The sequence below is a fragment of the Elephas maximus genome, chromosome 25 (genome assembly GCF_024166365.1).
Source record: "Elephas maximus indicus isolate mEleMax1 chromosome 25, mEleMax1 primary haplotype, whole genome shotgun sequence".
Classification (NCBI taxonomy): Eukaryota; Metazoa; Chordata; class Mammalia; order Proboscidea; family Elephantidae; genus Elephas; species Elephas maximus.
The window spans coordinates 41,085,228-41,108,260 of record NC_064843.1 but is presented as its reverse complement, the minus strand read 5'-3'; the positions used below and the strand labels follow the sequence as shown (position 1 = coordinate 41,108,260).

Genomic DNA, 23,033 nt, shown 5'->3' with positions numbered 1-23,033 from the left:
TCTCAGAAATGTCATATAAGGTATCTTGCCCTTTTGGCAACAGGGAACATTCAATATAATTTTCATTTACCGTTACAATTTGAACACCCTTTCCATGACCTGAAATACACCCCAGCTGGCGTGTTGCAGAAAATACAGGAGTGTCCCAGTTCTCAATCAGCGTCAGTCCTATAAAAAGGCCAGAGAGCCAGGATCCAGCCTGTGAGTTAGACTTCCATTCTCCATGAGCAGGGTGAGAATTTGCTATCAACTTCGACAAGAGGAAAATGACTGCAAGAGACAAGCGCTGGAGTTGAGGAATTGAGCTCAACTGAGACTTTGGGAGCACGCTTTGCTTTCCTAGCCTCTTACCCGGTAAGTAAAAACAGGCTGATCATAGGGGCACGTGGGCAGCACGAAGCCAGGCCTATATGTCGCTCGGTATGTTACGGAGGCTAAGCCTGGAGAACTCAGCTCCGTTTCAACGGAAAAAATTAACTCACCAGCCAGCCAGCATTCCAGCCAGGTAGCTGCGCGAGCCAAACTTGCCAACCGGAAGCGCCTTCTTACGTATTCTCGCGCGCCGCGGGGCGGGGCCCGGAAGTCGTCTGCAAACGCTGCGGCACAGGTTGCTCCCGAGTGTGTGGTCTTAAGGCGTACTGGCGGGACGGAGACCTCATTCGGAAACCGCTGCCAGTTTACCGAATAGGTATTTTACGAAGAGCGAGTGAAGGATGCTGCCACAATGGCTATCGTCCGGGTAAATTCACCGCGCGGCTCAGAAGCAGGTTTTGTGACGGCCAGTGGGAGCCGCAGGCTGCAAGGATTCTGGGACTGTAGTTCTGGCGCCTTGCTGCTGCCGACGTTTTGATGGAGCAAGTGAGGTCCTCACGGATCCTTGAACTGGAATGTCTTTTCCCGCAAGGAGGATCAGGAAAGATCGGGCCCAGCGTCATGCCCCGAGGTGGAGCTCGGCTGGCAGGAGAGTCGGGGGGCTGCGCCCTCGCGGTTCAGTGCCCGAGGGTTCCGGATGTTCCATTTTTGGAGAAGGGGGCGCCGGTCAAGACGCGCGTTTGGGGCGAGGAGCTTGGGGACACAGGTTTGGATCCTTGAGTTGCAGGGCGCTACTCGCACCTTCAGTCCCCGGGTTGTGGCTGGGGCGGGAGTGACCTGGAACTTCGAATTTCTTTTTTGAACTTAGGGGTGGGATTCGTCTGGGACAAACAATTGCCGAATAGAGAGGACTGCTCCGGCCGTACATTGTCGGGGTTATTCGAGCTGTAGGGATGACTTCTAAAAAAAAAAAGACTTCAGCTAGGAGCAAATACAGTAACATCCTCTGTTGGTGGGGGCGCGGCAACGGCTGTAAAACCCCAGGGTTTTTTGGTGGGTTCCCTTACTTGGTCCTTCCTTTCCGAGTCATTTTGGAAATCCAGGACTGATCGTACATGTCAAGATTTTTTGTTTTTGTGTTTCGTAGGTGCTGGAGACATCACGTGGTAGTTGAGCGGGGGTGGGGGAGGAGGGGAGGGTTGTGTTTCATGACCTGCTGTGCCTTGGTTTTTGCTGATCTCTGAACTGCTCCGGGGATGTTTTTTTTTTTGTTTTTTTCCGTTCGAGGACTAGAGATGTAACTTCTTTGGCCTTTTTCCTGCCTGTAGAATTCCAAGAGGCAGACAACATTCTTTCCTTTTGTTTTTGGTCTGTCCCCTTCTGTCTAAGCTGATGTTTTCTGCTGTGTTAGTGTTACAGGGCAGGGCTTCCCACCTCGGGACTAAGCCCTGCTTAGGTTCTTACCTTCTTCTGACCAAGAATGACCAGGAGGGGCTCAGAGGTTCCACATGAACAAAAGTTTATTAAAGGCTCGTGAGGGAGAGACGGAGAGGGGTTTCCACCTATGCTAGCCTCCAGTCTCCCACTGAACAAAGGATTCCCCAGAGCTTACTAAAGTGTTTTGGGGGGAGGGGGAGACATTATCTTTATTCATTAGGTGGGTGGAGATTTCCAGGAGAAGGGGAGGGATTATGAAAATCAAATGTTTGTGCAGTTAAAATTCAAGATGGACTTCCTCACAGATATTCCTAGAACCAAGATGGAGTCTGTCACAAATGCTGCCAGGATGTCCAACAGGACTTATTCTGGGATACTGTGCATGTGTGATGCCCCTGGATCTTGGTTCGAGCCCCGGGAGGGGCCCCCGTTCATGTTTGTCTCATGTGGAAGATCCTTCATAGTCCATGTTGATGTTTACTGTGCATGCTCTGCACCTGGTGAGGCCTTGAAAAACACTCAGGAGGATTATCCGTAATTTATGGCTGGTCAACCACACAGGGCTTTTAAATGTAGCCCCTTATCTTGTCTAACCACCTAGTTTGTTAATCACAAGTAGGTTTCGGGTGCCAGCAGCAAAAGTTACATGGTGGTCTGCACTTAGGTTTAGATTCAGAGACTATTTCATTATAGCTGGTCAAGCACACAGGGCCTTGAAATGTAGCATTTATTTAATTCAGCCAGGCCGATCTCTTCCTTGTCTCAGTAGTTGGTTAGATCCATCAGTCACAGGCCTAATCTCTTTTAACGAAAGATTGGGTGGTAACATCTTTGGTGAGCACTCTAAGATATGTGTCCTTAGTGTGTACAACAGAACTTTCCAAGTCTTTAGAGTTTTTTTGTTTTGCACTGTTCGCTTTCCTCTTGCATTTTACTATAAGCAGCAAGGAAACCACATGGTCCCTTTAAAATCTTGCTTAGAAATCTCCTTAGCCATATATCCATGTTTATCACTTACAAATTCTATCTTCCATCAAACATTTGAACATCATTCTGACAAGTTTTTTGCCACTACATAAAAAGCATCGACATTCCTCCAGTGTCCAATAACATGTTCCTCGCTTTCTTTTAAAGCCTTACGGAAGGATGGAAAAAAATACTCCACACAAACCATAACCAAAAAAGAGCTGGGTGGCAATCTTAATATCAGGCAAAATAGACTCAGAGAAAGAATTTGTCAGAAGAGATAAGGATGGACGTTATATGGTGATAAATGAATCGATTACTCAAGAAGATTTAACAATCAAAATATATATGTACCCAAAATTGGGGGACCTGAATGTATAAAGCAAACACTGATGGAATTGAAGGGAGAAAGAGATAGTGCTACAATAATAGTTGGAGACTTTAATATACCACTTTTAAAAATAAGATTAATTAGACCCCAGATCCTCTTCCTCACTCCTTCAGAAGATTCAAATTTGACTCTAGAGGGCCGAAGATGTGAGTATCGCACCCCGTAAAGGTTTTTCTGCCCACCCAAAATTATGTACTTGAATTCCTGGACATTCTGGTTTATGAGAGGTATCTTGCTAGGAAGAGTGACCTCCACAGATCGAATTTAAAACAGCCAGAGTAAGCTGTACAGTGTATGGGATTTCCTGCCCTGGGCTCTGCCTCAACACCACTAGGTTACCCAGAAATTGTGGACCATGATTGATCACACACCACAGCCTGGGGTTGGATATTGAATATACCACAGACTGCCAGAAGAATGAACATATCTGTCTTATAAGAAGTACAGCTAGAATGCTCATTAGAAGTGAGGGTGGTGAGACTTTGTCTCACATACTTTGGACAGTTATCAAGAGGAACCTGTCCCTGGAGAAGGATGTCATTTTTGGTAGAGAGTCAGTGAAAAAGAGACTTTCATTGAGATGGAGAACTTGAAACTTGCCACCAAAAATGGAGGATGCCTGACTGGTCTCAACCCACCTGGATCAAAGGAGAATGAAGAACACCACGGGCACCAGGCGATTATGAGCCCAAGAGACAGAAAGGGCCGGATGAACCAGCGACTACATTATCCTGAGACCAGAAGAACTAGATGGCACCTGGCTACAACCGATGACTGCCCTGACAGGGAACACAACAGAGAACCCCTGAGGGAGCAGGAGAGCAGTGGGATGCAGATCCCAAATTCTCATAAGACCAGACTTAATGGTCTGACTGAGACTAGAAGGACCCTGGTGGGCATGGCCCCCAGACCTTCTGTTGGCCCAGGACAGGAACCATTCCTGAAGCCAACTCTTCAGACATGGATTGGACTGGACAATGGGTTGGAGAGGGATGCTGGTGAGGAGTGAGCTTCTCGGATCAGGTGGACACTTGAGGCTATGTTGGCATCTCCTGCCTGGAGGGGAGATGAGAGGGTGGAGGGGGTTGGAAGCTGGCGAAATGGACACAAAAAGAGAGAGTGGACGGAGAGAGCAGGCTGTCTCATTAGGGGGAGAGTAATTGGGAGTGTGTAGCAAGGTGTATATGGGTTTTTGTGTGAGAGACTGTCTTGATTTGTAAACTTTCACTTAAAGCACAATAAAAATTATTAAAAAAAAAAAATGGAGGATGCCGAGAGATGGAAAAAAGAGTTCAGTAACTTCAGGGTGGTAGCAGAGGAGTTTGTTAGGGAGACTTACCCACAAGGCAGGTCCTGGGCAGCAGCAGGATCAAGCAGATCTCCATGGCAGTAGTTTTATAGTAGTGGTGAACAATAGTGGCTACATGCCAGGGATGCCTCTAGGCTTCTGTAAGGCCGCCTCAGCAAGAATTACATAAAAATGACTGAGCAAATGGCAGTGAACCAGTAGAAAGCATGAGGGCGGCCATGTTGGCCTGGCAAAGCCTGTTTGCCCTTCAGGGCAGGGTTTCCTTCCATTGTACATAGCGTTGCTATGAGGAATCCTAATTTGCTGCCTTTCTTCTGCCTGAATAAATCTGTTGGTAACTCCTTCTGTTGTGTTTCTTATTTCAGTTATTGTCCCTTTCAGTTGCAGTATCTCGTTTTTTCAGATCCTCATTTTGTACTTGCATTGGTTTCCTTATTTCTCTTAGATCTTTCCATTTTATTTTCAGTGACTTCCAGGTTTTCTAGATTCATGCTTCGCACATTGGATGTGCTAATTATTCATGCATGTTTGCAGCTGATTCTTCTCGTTTCGAGTTGTGCCACCGGAACAAATGAAGGGTCCTGAAAGTTTTACTCCATCCACCTCATTAAGGTCTTCTGTACTTTGAGGAGGTAGCTTTCCGCATTCGTGTTTTGAGTACCTTCCAACCTGAGGGGCTCATCTTCAGGCAGTTTATCAGACAGTGTTTCGCTGCTATTTATAAGGTTTTCACTGGCCCATGTTTTCAGAAGTAGATTACCAGATCCTTCTTCCTAGTCTTAGTCTGGAAGCTGTGCTGAATCCTGTCTGCCATGGGTGACCCTGCTGGTATTTGAAGCATTGGTAGCATACCTTCCAGCATCACAGCAACAAGCAAGCTACCACCAATATGTCAAAACGACAGATGAATCTCGTTATAATTTTTCCCTGATACTTCTGTATTTAACTACCCTGCCTTTGCTGGCTTCTGGAAGCACTTTGTAATTTCACATTGCATTGTGTTTCCCAGTTCCAATTGTACTATTCCTTCAGTAAAGTCTTTTACTTCTACAGAGCTGAGTATTTTACTTTCTGACAGGTGGCAGGGGCCTGTTTGATTTTGTGACAAAGATATCTAGCTTAATTGTAGTGTAGGTAGCAATTTGGTTGATTCCCCCTTCCTCTATCTGCCTCTGCTTCGAGTCTTGGGGCTCAGCTGGCCACTTCTGGTTTGGGGCTGTAGGGAAGTTAAGTAGAGTGGGAACCTCTGAGCACTGTTGGCCAACTCTCCAGATCACGTCCAGCATCTTTGGTGGTGTCCAGGTATCAGGACTTCGATTTTTGATTTGTTGTTAAGGACAGATTTTAAACCTACTCAGTAGAATGGCACAATGAAATCCATGGACCCACCAACAGATTCAGCATTTATTAAATCATGGCCAATCTTGTTTCATCTACATTCTATCTACCCTATGTATGGATACAATTAGAAAATTGTACACCCCATAGGGGTAAGTCACTATTGACGTTATCACTGGCCTAATTGGCTAAAAATGTGGCACGCCACAGCTAGAGTTCAAATCTTTAGCTTTGTCACCTTGAGCAAGATAATATAACTTGTCTGTGCCTCAGTTTATCACAAGACCTAACTCATCGCACTTTTGGGAGGTAAACTTGTACAGTGCCTGGAGTTGTTTCTGGTATGTAGTAAAGAAATTAAGTATTCACTATTTTTAATAATAATACAACTTGTGGCCTTGAGGCACAAAAAAGATGAATTCCCTACTCAGAATGAGTTAGACTGGTTAGTGCGGACTGTATTCTGATGTAAACACTTGGCTTTGTGCACCAGAAGCTGCTGATACTCCTCTGTGACAGGTCTGAGGATTTTGTTTGTTTCTAAAGAAGAGGAAGCCTCCTCATTTGAAATTTGGGAATTTCTAGCCTGTTATCTGGGGACAGAGAAAGACAGTCGTTAGGCTCACACTGCCTGTTTCATTTCTTGGTTCACCTCAGATCACTGCCTGTCCAGAGAGGACTGTGTAGAGAAAGGGAGGACTCCTGGCTCCTGACAGACCCCTTCTGTGTGGGTGCCACTTAGCTTTCACATTCCTGCAGTGTCTCATCTGCTCTAAATGGTGGGTGAATTTCCTTTGCGCATCCTTGACATTTTGTGCCCTGCAATATCCTATTTGAGCCTTGGAGGCCCAGTCTCCTTTCCTACATACCAGATGTGTTTTAAGGAGAAGGGCCTCTACAGGGAATATTACCCCAAACCAGTGCTCTCATTCAGGTTTCCACCATTCTTACCCCACCCTGGCAACTGGATTCCCACAACTGGGCCAGTTGCTGTGAAAACCAAAATATAACCCACTGCTGTTGAGCCGATTCCGACTAATAGCGACCCTATAGGACAGAGTAGAACTGCCCTGTAGAGTTTCCAAGGAGCACTTGGCAGATTCGAACTGCCGACCTCTTGGTTAACAGCCGTGACACTTAACCACTACACCACCAGGGTTTCTATCCAAAATATAGTTTCTGTCATTTACTAGACAGTTTTGCTGTGCCAGATGCTTCACTTTACAATCACTGTGATACTTGATTCCCTCAGCCAGTTCAAAAGTTAAGTCAAAATTCCCATTTTACCAAAGAAGTAGTAGCACATTACAGAAGTTGATATGATTGCAATATGGCTAGGATCAGGGTTTGGAGCTTCATCAGTTACCCACTGTCTTGGATTGAATTGTGTCCCCCCAAAATATGTGCCAATTTGGCTAGGCCATGATTTCCAGTATTGTGTGATTGTCCACCATTTTGTCATCTGATGTGATTTTCCTATGTGTTGAAAATCCTTCTATGATGTTAATGAGGCAGAATTAGAGGCAGTTATGTTAATGGACAAGACTATCTACAAGACTAGGTTGTGTTTTAAGCTAATCTCTTTTGAGATATAAAAGAAGCGAGCAGAGAGACATGGGACCTCATACCACCAAGAAAGTAGTGCCAGGGGAATAGCACTCCTTGACTGGGGAAGACTGATGACAAGGACCTTCCTCCAGAGCCAACAGAAAGAGAAAGCCTTCCCCTGGAGCTGATGCCCTGAATTTGGGCTTCTTTTGAAGCCATCCACTTGTGGTCTTTCTGTTATAGCAGCACTAGGTGACTAAGACAGCCACATTCTGCTATTCTTGTTTCATCTAATACTCCCGAGCCCCCATTTTTTGTTTTTCCTGCTAGAGTATTTGGAACCAAAACCCAGACAACATACCATTTCACTTGTAAATAGTACAGAATGCATTTCCAACAGCTAAGAATTGTTTGTTGAAAATAAACTACAATACTATAGTTTTTGTAGTCAACAAAATTAACAGTAGTTCCTTAATGCCTTAATACCCGGTTTGGTTTGAATTCTTTCCATTTGTCCTAAAAATGTCATTTTATAGCTCAAACCTTATACTCCTTCAACAGTAAGAAGTATGAGTTGTAGGAGTGTCTGGAATTCAGCAAGGTAAACTCTCCCTGTCCCTTCCTTTTCTCTTTCCCTGTTGCTGATCTCTGTAATGGCTGCAGTTTCTGTACCTTGTCACAAACTGGAACACTGGGTCCTTTTTGCTTCCTTGTTCTTTCAGATTTCCCATCCATCTGATTAGCTCTTGAGCGATCTCAATTCTGCCTTAACAGGTATACCCCTTTGTTATTCCCCTCCCTTCATCTCTACTCCTGTGCTAACCAGATTTTCATCTCTTCTCTGTATTTCAGTTTACCCTTCAACCTGCCTTTTGAGTTGTTCCTCTGAGTTAAGAATGATCATGCCACTCACCCACTAAAAAGGGCCAGTTTTTATTGCCTACCTCTGACTCTGCCCAAACTGAATAATTAATAGTGTTGACCTTCCTTTCAGGTAGTCCTGGTTGGTTTCTTGGTTCCTTGGCTTATGGACAATCCTTATATGACGTCTGTCTTTCCACCATGTTTGTGTCTGTTGCCTATTCTGTTTTTTTTTTTTTTTATAACTCAGAAGTAATTAGGTTTAGGACTCACTCTATGGCATGACCTCAATGACTGACTGATTACATTAGAATGTCTTAGAACGTGATTGCATTACATTACATTATATGTGAGGTAGTTAGATTGGAGCCCTGGTGGCACAGTGGTTAAGTGTTCGGCTGTCAACCAAAAAGGTCAGCAGTTCAAACCTAACAGCCACTCCTTGGAAATTCTGTGAGGCAGTTCTTCCCTGTCCTATAGGGTCACTGTGAGCTGGAATTGACTCAGCGGCAACGGGTTTGATTTTGGTTTTGGGCGCATTAGATTACATCACAGGTAATGTGGTTAGGACTCTAACACATATTTGGAAGGGGACATAATTCAGTCCATAACAATACTCATTATTTTTAGGAGATTTAGTTCAGATGGCTTTTCTGTCTTTACCAAGTTCCCTCCTTTGCTCTTTTTATGTATTTATTCTTCTGGCTTCCTCTGCACTGGGTCATCCCAGTTAATTGTGTAACTTGGCTGAAGGCCAAAATTTCCGTCAAGCAACCCTCTCTACATAGTTCTGTTTCCTGATTCTGCTAACTGCCCCACCACCTTTAGACCTAGGGTTGGTAAAGGCTGTGCTCTTTTAAAAACTTACCAGCATCCTTTTTCGTTTCCCTAATCCTGCCCACACTTTTGTAAATAGTCCTTTTCCTAAACTCTCCTTAATTACCCAGTTGAGTTGCCATCTTTTGCTGACTGATTCAGGGACCATGTACTTTAAAACATCTATGTTAACGATATTGGATCCAGATAAATGATTTAATAGCTGGAGACCTCTTGAGAAAAAATGCTGACCAAGAATTTAGAGAGTGTTCCTGTTACATCAGAACTTTTCTGTAATTCCATAGCAGCTTATAGAAGATTATGCACTTGAAATATTGGTATTCTTATTTTTTTTTTTTATAAGGAAATAGATTTGTCACAATGGACTTGGCATACAAAGGGGAAAGTGAGATTTATAAATTATATCATTGGTCATCTCTGAGACTAATGGAACTAAAAGAAGATTATATCCATGGCATGTTGTTGAGATATAGGATTTTATGATGGAAGTTGTGCTTATGATGTTTGTTTTCTGCACATTTCATATTATACTTTATAGCTACAGATAGCGTTTCATTCCTGAAGTCTTTTATAGTGTGGTCAGAGATACATTTATTTATATTTGAGTAAAAATCAGACAGTTGATTTATCTGGGAAATAGCAACAACAGATAAAAGTGCTCTTTTAGGCTTGTGTATTTTAAAAATACTTAAGTCTCTTTGAATCCTATTTTCTCCCAGTGTTTTCTGATGACACTTTTCATGCGTACAGAAAATTGAAAGATATATTACACTGATACCCACCTATATGAATGGATAGATATGTGATGAAGCAAATAGGGCAAATGTTAATAAGATTTTTTCAGATAAAAGTTTTCTAAAATACCAGTTTACTGGAAGACGAATGGAGATTCCTCCTCCCATAGTAGATTTTCTGATGTTAAACTGTCCTCTCATTTTTGGAATAAAATATACTTGGTCATGATGTGTTATTTTTTAAGGTACAGCTCTATTCCATTTGCTAGTGTTTTATTTAGGATTTTTTTTTTTTTTATCATGCTTATAAATGGAATTGACCTCTTGTTTTCTTTTTCTGTAGTGCTCTTGTTTGCTTTTGGTGTCCTTGTTTGAATGAGTTAGGAGCATTTTTTTATAATGCTTTGTTGCACTTAATATTTAATACAGGAATTACCTATTCACCAAAATTTTGCTAAAACTGTCCAATAAATTGCCTGAGCCTGATGCCTTTCAGAGAGTGGATCATTGACTGCCTTTTCACTTTCTTCTTTGGTTAACATTTTTTTTCCCTTTCCCTTTTTTGAGTCAGTTTTAGACAATTTGTATTCACCTAGGAAAACAGTCATTTCTTCCAGATATTTTTAATTCCTTATTACACGGTTGAACTCATACCATTGTAAAATTTCCATCTGCAGACATGTTGCCTTTTTAGTCCTGTGACCATTAGTCTTAATCTTTTGTTAATGGTGAAATGAGTTCCTTTATGTGGCCTTTTGCTTTGGTTTGTTTTGAAAAACTGCTTGGGGGAGAATCGACTTGACGGCACCGGGTTTGGTTTTGGTTTGATTTTAGTTCTTTGAAGGAGCAACTTGGGGGGTGGTAGTGGTAGGCCTCCCAGGTTATTTTCTACCCCAGAGGGTTTGTTAGTTTTGCCCAGGGGATTTCTTGAGTTGATGGACATTTCCTGGGTAAGTTGTAAACAACTTGATGTTTCATACTTTTGCCTGGTAATTAATATGACCTGTGTTGATTGGTGTGAGTGATCGAGGATTGGTTCAACTCTGGTCTTAAACTGTTGGTCTTAACGTTTTCTCTCTATCCTTCTCCATCTCAATCTTCTTCTATTCTCTTTCTGTCTCTCTTCTGTCTCTGCTTGATCAGACTATCCCCTTGGCATGGGGTATCTTTTCTTGCCTAGATAGGTGGACAGACATCTTCCTATGCTCTGAATAGTAGCTTTCTTTGCACTCCTTTGGATCTTCCCTCATAGCATCTTATTCTTTCTGTGCCGAGTTAGGTTTTTCTTGGTCAGTATTCCTGCCTGCTCCCTGATGGTATGACAAGCGTAGAAATTATGTTCTTTATTTTTGTGACCTGAGCATGGCCACAGATGCTAGCACATTGAAGTCCCAGTCAGTTGTGGGGACAGTGGCTGAAAATGGGTCCATGAGCTTGGGACCTTGTTATAGCATGTTTAATCATTCATCAAATATCCTGGCATCCCCCCGTGTGGCTTCTCGCGGTAAGGATACATCCCTACATTGTTGAACTGAAGAGTGACCATGTGACTTGTTTCACCAATGAGCTATGGGCAGAACTGTTACTGGGTAGAATTTTTAAGAGCCTGGGTATGGTGTAGTGAGTTCCTTTCTGTGGCCTTTTGCCTTGGTTTTTTGTAAAAACAGTCTGGGAGATTTTCGTCCTAAACCCTGAGGAATTGTTACCATTGCCCTAGGTCTTTGGAGTAGCAATTTGGTTGGAGGGAGGAGTGGGACTCCCAGTTTATTTTCTACCCTGAGAGGTTTGTTACTTTTGCCTAGGTGATTCCCAGTTGATTGACATTTCCTGGACAACCTATAAACAGCTTGATGGTTTGATATTTTTATCTGGCCTGGACTGATAATTTAGGTAGAGAGAGAGAGAGAGAGATGTTGGCTAAAAGCTGAGGTAGCAGAGAAGTGGAGCCACATAGGAGCTGAGTGGTCATGGAGCTACTATACTGGCTATGGGCTGGGCCAGTAAGTGGCACTGAGGTCTGACAGCAGGGAGCCTTGATGGGAGAGAGCACCTAAGAGAGCTGAGCAAGCTGCTACATTGGCTGTGAGCTGGGCCAGTTAGTGGCAGAGATGCCTCGATGGCAGGGAGACCCTGATAGCAGAACTGTCTAACATCCTGATGGAGAACTGCACCAGTAGGGAGCGTTTTTGCTCCAAGGGTTATCCTGCAAGACAGCTGTCCTGATTGGCATCCTGAGTTGTGTTCTGTTACTTTCAAGTTGCATTCTATTCTGAGTTGTCTCCTGAGTTTATCCCAATAAACTACTTAACTGTAAGTACAGTTTGTGAGTTCTGTGAGTGTTGCGATGAATTATTGAATCCAGTGGAGAAAGAAGAGTGGTGAGTGGAGGGGGAGTGGCTGGTGTCAGAGACGATGGACTGGCACAGCAGCTTGAAGAAGTTGAAAATCAGGGATATATTTTACTTCTGCCTCATAGGAACTAGCTTTGTGTTGATTTTTATTCATAATATTATTCTTCTACTGTGTATGATTCTTCATTTTTCATTTCCTTATTCTACTCCCTTCTTCTGCCATTCCCACTAGTCATGTTCCAATTAGAGCCTACACTGTTGGCCTCAGCCCTGGAGTTAAGACGACATTGAGCACGATTACAGTTGACACATGATGGACATAGAGCCTGAGTGAGAAACAAATCTTTATTACTTTAAGTCACTGAGAATTTGAGAGGTTGTTTCTTACTACAGGATAACATAGCCGATCCTATACGATACGGACCATTTTCCCTACTTCGTTTTGAAGGTCCTCCTTTCTTCAGCATGAGTTTTGAACCCCTATGAACATCTGGTCATTCTGTTTTTTCATGTAGTCATTTTTTCAGTGGATATTATTTTAGGTATTGGTGAGGAAATGGGGCTTTGGAATGAGAACCTTACATTCTAGTCTTGGCACCAACACTGATAGCTATATAGTCACAGGGACAAATAAACCAACTTCTTAATGCCTCCGTTTTCTCTGTGAGATGGAAATAATACTAGTGTCTATATCTTGGCTTTGTTGTGAAGGTTAATGGAAGTCTTCGTTTAGCATAGTACCTGCTTTATAAATGTTAGCTACTGATACCAGTATTACTAGAAGGAAAGCTATATTTATCTGCTTAGGCTAAGTTGTGAAGCAGTGACATGTGACCCAAAAAACTCACAGCGATCTAACCTTAAACCCAACCATATTCCTCATTCTTTGTAAATTGGTTTTTGTTCTACACCATGACGTTTTCCAGCTGAATCAAGGCTAAAGGAAAGCCTCTTTTGGAACACGTTGCTCTCATAAAAAACAAAACAAAACAAAAAAACATTGTTGCCGAGTAGATTCCAACTCAAAGCAACCCCATAAAACAGAGTAGAATTGCCCCATAGGGTTTCCAGGGAGCTTCTGGTGGATTCGAACTGCCGACCATTTGGTTAGCAACCTGAGCTCTTAACCACTGGGCCACCAAGAAGTGGATAGTAGGGGAAAATGATGAAATCTGCCACAAAGGTCTATTTTATGCTCATCACTAGAATTAGCAAAATGACTGAGATGCATTTCTTCTTACAGGAAGCTCACATTGGAGTAATAAACATTTAAGTAGAAAAATTGCAGTATGGTTTGATTAAGGTGACATGTCTAGGTTGGACTGAAGAGGGGGTTAGCAGCTCTGCCTGCAGTGTTGGGGGATGAGTCAGGAGAGCTTTCTGGGGGAACCCCAGCTAGCCTTAAAGGGGTACTAGGTGGTAATAAGGAGTCCTTGGCTATTGCAGACGGTTAAGCTCTTGACTACTAGCTGAAAAGTTGACAACTTGAACCCACTCAGAGGTGTCTTGGAAGATAGGCCCGGTGGTCTGCTTCCAAAAGGTCACAGCCTTGAAAGCCCTACAGAGCAGTTCTACTCTGAACACATGAGGTCATCTTAAGCTGAAAGCAACTCAACGGCAGGTTACAGCAATGAGGCAGCAGTAGGACTGTAGTCATGTGGGCTAAGATCCTGGCCAGGATGTCAGAGGAGCTTCTAAAGGTGGCATTATTCCTAACACCACCTGCCTCCTCTAGACTACATGAGTGGAGGACTTTGACTGATAGGGTCGTGTGGCATACACACACAGAAATGGAAGGTAGGGTGTTACCTTTGTAGAAGTCACTATAAGACCTGGAGGGACTTGGTTCAGACCCCTAAACTCCTCAGAGTACAGGGACATAGGGAATTGAACACAGCTGGAACCTTGGGCTAGGGGAGTCAGAAGCTGACGGCTACATGCCCTGATTGGTCTGGAGGGAGATGTTAGAGGCTTTTTTTCCACAGGCCTTAGGCTGTATTCTGTCTTCTCTGACTCATGTAGCAGAAACTGATCTGGGACATGGAGCTCGAATCTGAGATGTGGGGACCAGAGGGACACAGTACCTTTTGACAGGTAAGGGAGGGTGTCAGGTAACAGACTTGAGGGCTTATAGGCCAGAAATGAATACATGTAGAAAAATCCAGAGAACCCAAGTAGACTGAGACACTGTGATTGTTGAATGAGGAGGGTGTGAGAGACCAGGATCCCTGCTGAAGAGGCATGGGTTTAGAGCACACAAGAAAGGACCCAGCAGCATCAAGTTGCTTCTCCATCCCACAGGTCCTGGATGCATGGAGACAAGAGAGGCTTTCATAACTGAGGTTTGAAGAAGTCAGCCCAGGCAGCAGAAATCCACCTTGAGATGAAGTAACTTCCAGCTGGCCCTGTGGCAGAGTGTCAAGGCAGTCACTGGACTGACTCTGAGGCCATTAGGTTGCCTGATCCTTCTGTCCAAGGAGCAAGGACTGGGAGAAGAATTTGGCTTCAAAGAACAGGAAAGAGATGGAGACCATGAAGAAATTGATTCAAAGACATAAGGCAAAAGGTGAGAGTTATTGAGGGTCTGGAGAGGTGAAGAGGGGAGCCAAGGCTCCAGGTTCAGGTGAGAATGCTTCAGTGGCCACAGCTAGTAAAGTGGCTACTTCCTTCCATCCCATGGCTCAGAAGAGCTACTCTGGGAGCATTATGGGAGGTCTGCTTTCTCACAGCTTCTCTTTCATCCCTTAGGTTTGTCTTCTAAGGATACTGACTGGACCCAAGAGAAGAAGAGCAAGCCCAGAGTACTGGTGAGTCAAAATTACCTTATTTTTCTGAAACGCTGGCTCATTTTCCAGAGAATAGGTATATATTCTCTGTCTTGGGAAGGGAGAAGGTGATCAACACTTAGGTATTTCAAGCCTTCCTGTCAGGTACCATGTTAGGCATTTTAGAATGGTTTCTGCATGTTATTTTTCTTGCTGGAAAATATACCCAAGATTAATATTAAGAGTCCGGGAAACTCTAAGATGAGCTCTTAAGACATAGGAATATTTTAAAAAACCTGAGGTTATTAAAATTTTTAAATGTACTGTTAAATTTCACTACACATGCACGTATGTACTATCTAATGATACCGTCTTATATACTGGGCATCTTTTTACTTATTAATCATTGAACATTTTAAACATACAGAAATAGAAAGCACAGTAAAAATAGTTTGTCAGGTACCAACATGCAGCTTCAACAAACATCTATAATGGCCAGTCTTACTTATAGAAATATACTATGTCGATAAATCTTAAATATAAAATAGTCACTTTTCCACTTGTCCAGTTCTGACGTCAGCTACCACATAGCACTTCTTTCTCTGACCCTACCAACTGGAGCTAGGTCAGATCTCACGAGTGGAAAGGATACTGTTCTTCAGACTGCCGAATAGGCAGATTCTAGCCTCAAGTTTGAAAGCCTGAACAACACCCTCACTTCTGACCTGCTGGCTACAAATTTGAGCTGTCCCTTATCCCTTCAGGATGCTAGCTGCAAGCTTGGGAGACCTCCCTGCGCTCCTTTATCTCTGACCTACTGGCTCCCACTACTCTTTTGGGTTTGCTGATTTGCTGGAATGACTCACAGAACTCACAGAAAGTGCTACATTTATTATTACAGCTTGTTTATAGCAAAAAGGATATAAATAGATGCATAAGGCAAGGTCTGCCCGAATTCCCAGCATGGAGCTTCCATGTCCCAAAAAGAGATGTGCTGCCATCCCATGTGCATCGATGTTTTCCACCAACCAGGAAGCCCTTGGAGTTTCTGTGTCCAGAGCTTTTGTTGAGTTTATTATATAGTTATGATTGATTGGATCAGCACCTCTCCCTCCCCTACCGTCAGCTTTACTTTGAAAGAAGTGATATGATTCATTACTGATCTTGATGTACATCTGTATTTATGTATTTATCTGTGAACCAAAGAGCTAACAGAAAAGTTTGTACTTTATCAATTACTCACAGTTAATGTACCATGGGAACTGAAATTTGAACCACTTTGTTGGGGGACTGGGGTTATCTAACTAAACCATGGTAACTGAAATCAGTGCATATTGGAACAGTGCACAGTCAGGAATTCCTGTATTTAAAGTGGGTGAATTATAAAGCAAATGAATTTTGAATTATTACCTCGATAAACTGTTCGTAGGAGACCTGATGGTGTAGTGATTTAAGCACTTGGCTGCTGACTGAAAGGTCTGCAATTCGAATCCACCAGCTATTCCATGGGATAAAGATGTGGTAGTCTGCTTTTGTAAAGATTACAGCCTTCATAACTTATATGTGGCAGTTCTACTCTGTCCCATAGAGCTGCTGTGATTTACAGTCTTCTTAACGGCAACAGGTTAATGTGTTTGTCTTTATTTTTTAAAGATTAAGTTATCTGAAAATGTCCTTTTTCTGGAATATTACTGCCATTCTCTTGCCAGCTTTTTTTTTTTTTTAATCTTTATTGTGCTTTAAGTGAAAGTTTACAAACCAACTCAGTCTCTCATACAAAAACTTACATACACCTTGCTATATACCCCTAGTTGCTCTCACTCTAATGAGACAGCACACTCCTTGCCTCCACTCTGTTTTCATGTCCATTCGGCCAGCTTCTGACCCTCTCTGCCCTCTCATCTTTTCTCTAGACAGCAGCTGCCCACATAGTCTCATGTGTCTACTTGATCCAAGAAGCTCACTCTTCACCAGTATCATTTTCTATCCCATAGTCCAGTCCAATCCCTGCCTGAAGAGTTGGCTTTGGGAATGGTTCCTGTCTTGGGCTGACAGAAGGTCTGGGGACCATGACCTCTGGGGTCCTTCTAGTCTCAGTCAGATCGCTAAGTCTTGTCTTTTTACAAGAATTTGGGGTCTGCATCCCACTGCTCTTCTGCTCCCTCAGGGATTCCCTGTTGTGTTCCCTGTCAGGGCAGTCATCAGTTGTAGCCGGGCACCATCTAGTTCTTTTGGTCTCAGGCTGATGATGTAGTCTCTGGTTTATGTGGCCCTTTCTGTCTGTTGGGTCTTGCCATCTGTTTTGCATAGATGAAGTATATTACTCTATATGATGAGCGAAGTGTTAAAGATTTTATTAGAAAGGTTATTAAAATACATAAGCAAAGATAGCAAATTTACAGATCATATTTGGTAACCTGAACTCTTCAGAAATGCTCGTTTCAGACCCCATCTGTTCGCTCACACTTTTCTCTACAGTTGAAGTTTCCTTCCATCTTCTCCTTTAAATCTTCACCATCCTTTAATGGCCAGCAGAAGCCCCACCTCCATGATGCCTTCTGTTCTTTTCTAGCCCATCATATACTCTCCCATCTTGGAATTCCTCCATTATCAATCCTCAAAGTCACTTTCTTGAATGCTGCTTAATGCTTTTCAAATTGATTCACAAATCATTTCTCCAGTGAAGTCATAGGTGTGTGTCATGGATTGGATTATGTCCCTCCAAAAATGTGTATATCAACTTGGTTAGGCCGTGATTCCCAGTATTGTGTAGTTGTCCTCCATTTTGTGATTGTAATTTTATGTTGAGAGGATTAGGGTGGGATTGTAACACCGCCCTTACTCAGGTCACCTCCCTGATCCAAGGTAAAGGGAGTTTCCCTGGGGTATGGCCTGCACCACCTTTTATCTCTCAGATGAAAGGGAAGCAAGCAGAGAGTTGGGGACCTCATACCACCAAGAAAGTGGTACCAGGAGCAGAGCGTGTCCTTTGGACCTGGGGTCCCTGTGCCTGAGGTGCTCCTTGACCAGGGGAAGATTGATGACAAGGAATCTTCCTCCAGAGCTGACTGAGAGAAAAAGCCTTCCCCTGGAGCTGACACCCTGAATTGGACTTGTAACCTACTAGACTGTGAGAGAATAAATTTCTCTTTATTAAAGCCATCCACTTGTGGTATTTCTGTTATAGCAGCACTAGATGACTAAGACAGTGCGTGAGGGCCAGGATCTGCTTTATGCATCACTCGTGCTCCCCACAGATTTTATGATAAAACCAGGTATACAGTCGTGTCCGGGAGAACTTGATATGGAGAACTGAATTCTCTGAAGAGAATGAGAGAACTTCTTCAGATCCAGACTCTGGAGGGCCAAACTGATGGTGATGGCACTGAGTTATTGCTTATTCCAGGGGCCAGTTACATTTGAGGATGTCACCACGGTCTTCACAGAGGCAGAATGGAAGAGATTGAGCTTTGAACAGAAGAACCTGTACAGAGAAGTGATGCTGGAGATTTACAGGAATCTCCTCTTACTGGGTGAGGATGTGCTTGCTCTTTTCCTTCTTTAATTTCACTAGATATTTATTTTTAGCCACCTATTATGTGCCAAAGGAGCCCTGGTCGTGTAGTGGGTAAGCACTCGTTTGCTAACCAAAAGGTTGACTGTTTGAACCCACTAGCAGTCTGTGGGTGAGAGATGTGGCAGTCCACTTCTATAAAGATTTACAGCTGTGGAAACCCTATTGAATACTTCTACTCTGTCTTTTAGGGTCGCTGTGAGTCTGATTCGACGCGAAGGCAGTGGGATTTTCCGGTTTTCCATGTGCCAAAGGTTCTTGGGTGGTGCAAACAGCTTGCGCTCAACTGTTAACTTAAAGGTTGGTGGTTCGAACCCACGCAACGGCACCACAGAAGAAAGGCTTGGCAATCTGCCTCTGTAAAGATTACAACCAATAAAACCCTGTGGACCAAATAAAATAAATAAACAAAAAATAAACCATATGGGACAGCTCTACTCCGTAACACAAGTGCTGGCTGTGAGTTGGAATTGACTCTACGGCAACAGGTTTGTTTTTGTTATGTTTTCTTTTTACTATGTGCCAGAGAATATTCTAGACACTTAGAACACATTAGTAAATGTAGTAGTTAGAAATTCCTGCCCTCACTGGGCTTACTTTTGAGTATAAGGAGACAGACAACAAACAGTAAACTTATATACGTAGATATTACAGTATGGTACGTTAAAATTTCACAAGTGCTATAAAGTGAAAAACTAGTAATAAAACGTTGTTACGTTGTTAGGTGCCATCGAGTCGGTTCCCACTCATAGTGACTCTATGACAATAGAATGAGACATTGCCCGGTCCTGCACCATCCTCACAATCGTTGTTAGGCTTGAGCCCATTGTTGCAGCCACTGTATCAGTCCATCTCATTAAGGGCTTTCCTCTTTTCACTGACCCTCTACTTGACCAAGCATGCTACTCTCCAGGGACTGATCCCTCCTGACAACATGTCTAAAGTATGTGAGTGAGATGTAGCCTTGCCACCCTTGCTCCTAAGGAGCATTCTGGCTCTACTTCTTCAAAGACAGATTTGTTTGTCCTTTTGGCAATATTCTTCGCCGGCACCACAATTCAAAGGCATTAACTCTTCACCGGTCTTCCTTTTTCATTGTCCAGTTTTTGCGTGCATATGAGATGATTGAAAACACCATAGCTTGGGTCAGGCGCACCTTAGTCTTTGAGATGACATCTTTTTTTTTTTTTAAACACTTTAAAGAGATTTTTTCAGCAGATCTGCCCAGTGCAGTACACCATTTGATTTCTTGACTGCTGCTTCCGTGGGTGTTGTTTGTGGATCTAAGTAAAATGAAATCCTTGACAGCTTTAATCTTTTCTCCATTTACTATGATGTTGCTTATTGGTCCAGTTGTGAGGATTTTTGTTTTATGTTGAGGGTTCTAGGTGTGACACGGTGGCTGGCTGAATTTTGAAATTGGGTATTTGAAAGCAGCAAGAAGGTGACATTTGACCAAAGATGTAGGTGGTGAGGGAGAACTCTAGGTGCCTAGGGTTAAGAGCATTTCACATGGAGGGAGTTGTCATTGATACTAAGGCCTGAAGGGAGGGATGTCCTTGCCAAGTGTGAGGAACTGTAAGGAGGCCAGTGAAGTTGGGGGTACAGTTTACAAAGGGGAGGGCTGTGAGAGATGCTTTCTGCAATGGAAGTTAAAATTAAATGCCAATTTTTTTGTGGGTTTTGATTTAATCATATTTTTTCTTTTTTTCATTTATTAAAACTATTTACAGAGATTCTTCAAATTGTGTGATAGATATGTTTATAATAATGACAAAAAGAGAGTAGCTGCACAGGTTGCTTATGTATAGCCAAAAACCTCATGGGATTTGATTGCTTGGTTTGGAGGTTTAGGGTCATGGTTTCATGAGACATCTCAGTTAATTGGCCTGATAACATGTTTAATGCTTCTGTACTACATCCTAGTTCGTTGCAAAGTGCCTGTGGTTTTAAAGGCTCGCAGGCGGTTATCCAAGACATGGCAATTGGTCTCTTTTCACCTGGAATAACAGGAATGAGAACCAGGAATAGGAGGAGGATATGGAATGTGTGGCTGATCGCCTCCATAAACAACTGCTTCCTTTGCCAGGAGACCAAAAGAACTGAATGGTGCCTGGCTACCATTTCTGAACATTTTGATCAAACATTCTGTAGGAGAATCCTGATCAAAAGGGGGAAGATGCAGAGCAAAATTTAAAAATCTCATGGATTCCAGACTTTCTGGAGCCACGGAGGTTAGATGAACCTCTGAAATCATTGCCCTGATATAATCTTCAAACCTTAAACCAAAAATATCCCCTGAAGTCTTTTTAAAACCAAATAATAGTCTACTGTAACTAGTAAAAAAAAAAAAAGTCTGCCCAAAACTAGTAAAAAAAAAAAAGTCAGCTTTGAGCATTATTCTCTCTCTCTCTGTATATATCCAGAGAACCAGACCCATTGCTGTTGAGTCAATTCCAACTCATAGTGACCCTATAGGAGAGAGGAGAATGCCCCCATGGTTTTTCCAAGGCTTTAAATCTTTATGGAAGCAGACTGCCGCACCCTTATCCCATGGAGTGGTTTCGTGGGTTTGAACCATCAACCTTTTGGTTCGCAGCCAAGTGCTTTAACCACTGTGCCACCAGGGCTCCTTCTGGATTGCAACAGAACATGTAATTTGCAAAGGAATATAAATGAATTATTGGTGAGAAACAAATATGTGTACGTTGTCGATTACAAGCGTGGCAGTAAGATTGTTAGTTGCCGTCAAGTGAATTCCGACTCGTGGTGCCCCATGTGTGCAGAGTAGAAATGTTGCGTAGGGTTTTCAAGGCTGTGACCTTTCTGAAGCAGGCCACCAGGCCTGTCTTCTGAACCATCAACCTTTCAGCTAGTAGTCAAGCACTTAACTTGATGCCACACGCAGGGGCTCCAGCAATAAGATACCGTCTGTAATGAGAGAGGACAGAACAGCCCAGGCAGCCCACTTATCGCTATTCTAACGGAAAACTTTCTCTCTTCAGCGGAACTGAGGCCAGAAATCCACTACTGCTCCTCCTGTTTTCCTACTTTCTCCTGTCAGCAGTTCCTCAGCCAACATGTGCGTCAGACCTTCACAGGCTTATGTGCAGAAAATCACTTCCATCCAGAGGCTTCCAGCCCAGGGCATCAGAAGCAGCCAGAGCAGCAGGATTCTGATCAAAGGTGTTGGAGTGAAAACACGGAAGGTCAAGTGAGAGAAGAAGTCTCCAAACCCTTGTGTGGGAGGACAGGGGAGAGAGAGACTTCAAGGGCATTCTCCAGCCCACCCCAACGACACTCAGCAAGCCCTAGAAAAGGCAACACAGTGGTAGGAACAGAGCCCAACTCAGCCCGAAGGGTAAACTCCGTGGAAAAAGACAAAGGATTGAAGGAATTACAAACCTCAAGATTTGGAGCAGTCACCTATAGAGAGGATGAACCAGACTGTGGCCTGAAACTAAACTTCATTACCAACCAGAGGGCCCGCTTATAGGAGAAGCCCTATGTTTGTAGTGAATGTGGGCAAGACTTTAGCTACAAGTCTGATTTCATCAGACACCAGAGGACACACTCAGGTGAGAAACTCTACATGTCTCTGGAGAGCGGGCAGTGCTTTAGCCTCAAAGTCAGATCTCATCACACACCAGAGGACACACCCAGGGGAGAAGCCATATGTTTTCAGTGAGTGCGGGCGAGACTTTACCCAGAAGTCAGGGCTCCTTCACCACCAGAGGACACACTCAGAAGAGAAGCCACATGTGTGCGATGAGTGTGGGCGAGGCTTTGGCCAAAGTCAAATCTCATCAAACACCAGAGGACACACTAAGGTGAGAAACATTACATGTGCCTGGAGTGTGGGTGAGGCTTTAGCTATAAGCAAAGCCTCTTCATCAGACATCAGTGGACTGACACAGGAGAGAAGCCCTGTTTTTGCAGTGAGCGTGGCCAGGGTTTTAGTAGAAGTCAGCCTCATCAGACATCAGAAGACACACTCAGATAAGAAGTCTTATATTTGCAGTTCGTGTGTTTATGTAAGGGAATTAAACAAAAGTTCCTACCTGGTAAGATCTGAAATGGCCAGTTTGAGGATTGGATCCTGTCTTAGTCATCTAGTGCTGCTGTAACAGCTGCTGTCAGCTCTGGAGGAAAGTCATTATGATGCCTCAGTCTTCCCTTGGTCTGGGAGCATCTCAGCACTGGAACCTCAGGTCCAAGGATGCGCTCTGCTCCCGGCACTGCTTTCTTGGTGGTAAGAGGGCCCCAACTCTCTGCTTGCTGCCCTTTCTTTTTTATCTCTTAAGAGAGAAAAGGTGGTGCAGGCCACACACTAGGGAAACTCCCTTTACATTGGATCAGGGCTGTGACCTGGTAAGGGTGTTACAATCCCACCCTAATGCTTTTTAACGTAAAATTACAGTCACAAAATGGAGGACAACCATAGAATACTGGGAATCATGGCCTAACCAAGTTGATGCACACGTTTTTGGGGGGACATAATTCATTCCCTGACAGGTGTGATTTGTTTTCTGGTTCCATTTTCACCCTAGAGGCAGTCATCTTCAGTACCATTTCTAAGAGAGGAATGTCCCGTAATGATGTAACTACAC

The 23,033-nt window shown here is 43.4% G+C and overlaps 1 protein-coding gene across 1 annotated transcript; it reads left to right on the top strand.

The window, feature by feature from the left end:
* The first annotated feature begins 933 nt into the window (after positions 1-933).
* Positions 934-21,925, top strand: LOC126067351 (zinc finger protein 343-like). The gene is made up of 5 exons (XM_049869148.1): positions 934-1,078; positions 14,549-14,650; positions 14,833-14,891; positions 18,256-18,382; positions 21,429-21,925. The coding sequence occupies exons 1-5, from the start codon at positions 934-936 to the stop codon at positions 21,917-21,919; spliced, it is 924 nt and encodes a 307-aa protein (XP_049725105.1). The 3' UTR covers positions 21,920-21,925.
* Positions 21,926-23,033: the final 1,108 nt, after the last annotated feature.

What these genes read in the sequence shown, in the direction of transcription:
- LOC126067351 (XM_049869148.1), top strand. Translation starts at nt 934, where the DNA reads ATGCCCCGAGGTGGAGCTCGGCTGGCAGGAGAGTCGGGGGGCTGCGCC. An exon ending in TCAAAGACATAAGGCAAAAG is followed by an intron (nt 14,651 to 14,832) that starts GTGAGAGTTATT and finishes TTCATCCCTTAG; the next exon opens with GTTTGTCTTCTAAGGATACT. An exon ending in CAGGAATCTCCTCTTACTGG is followed by an intron (nt 18,383 to 21,428) that starts GTGAGGATGTGC and finishes TTCTCTCTTCAG; the next exon opens with CGGAACTGAGGCCAGAAATC.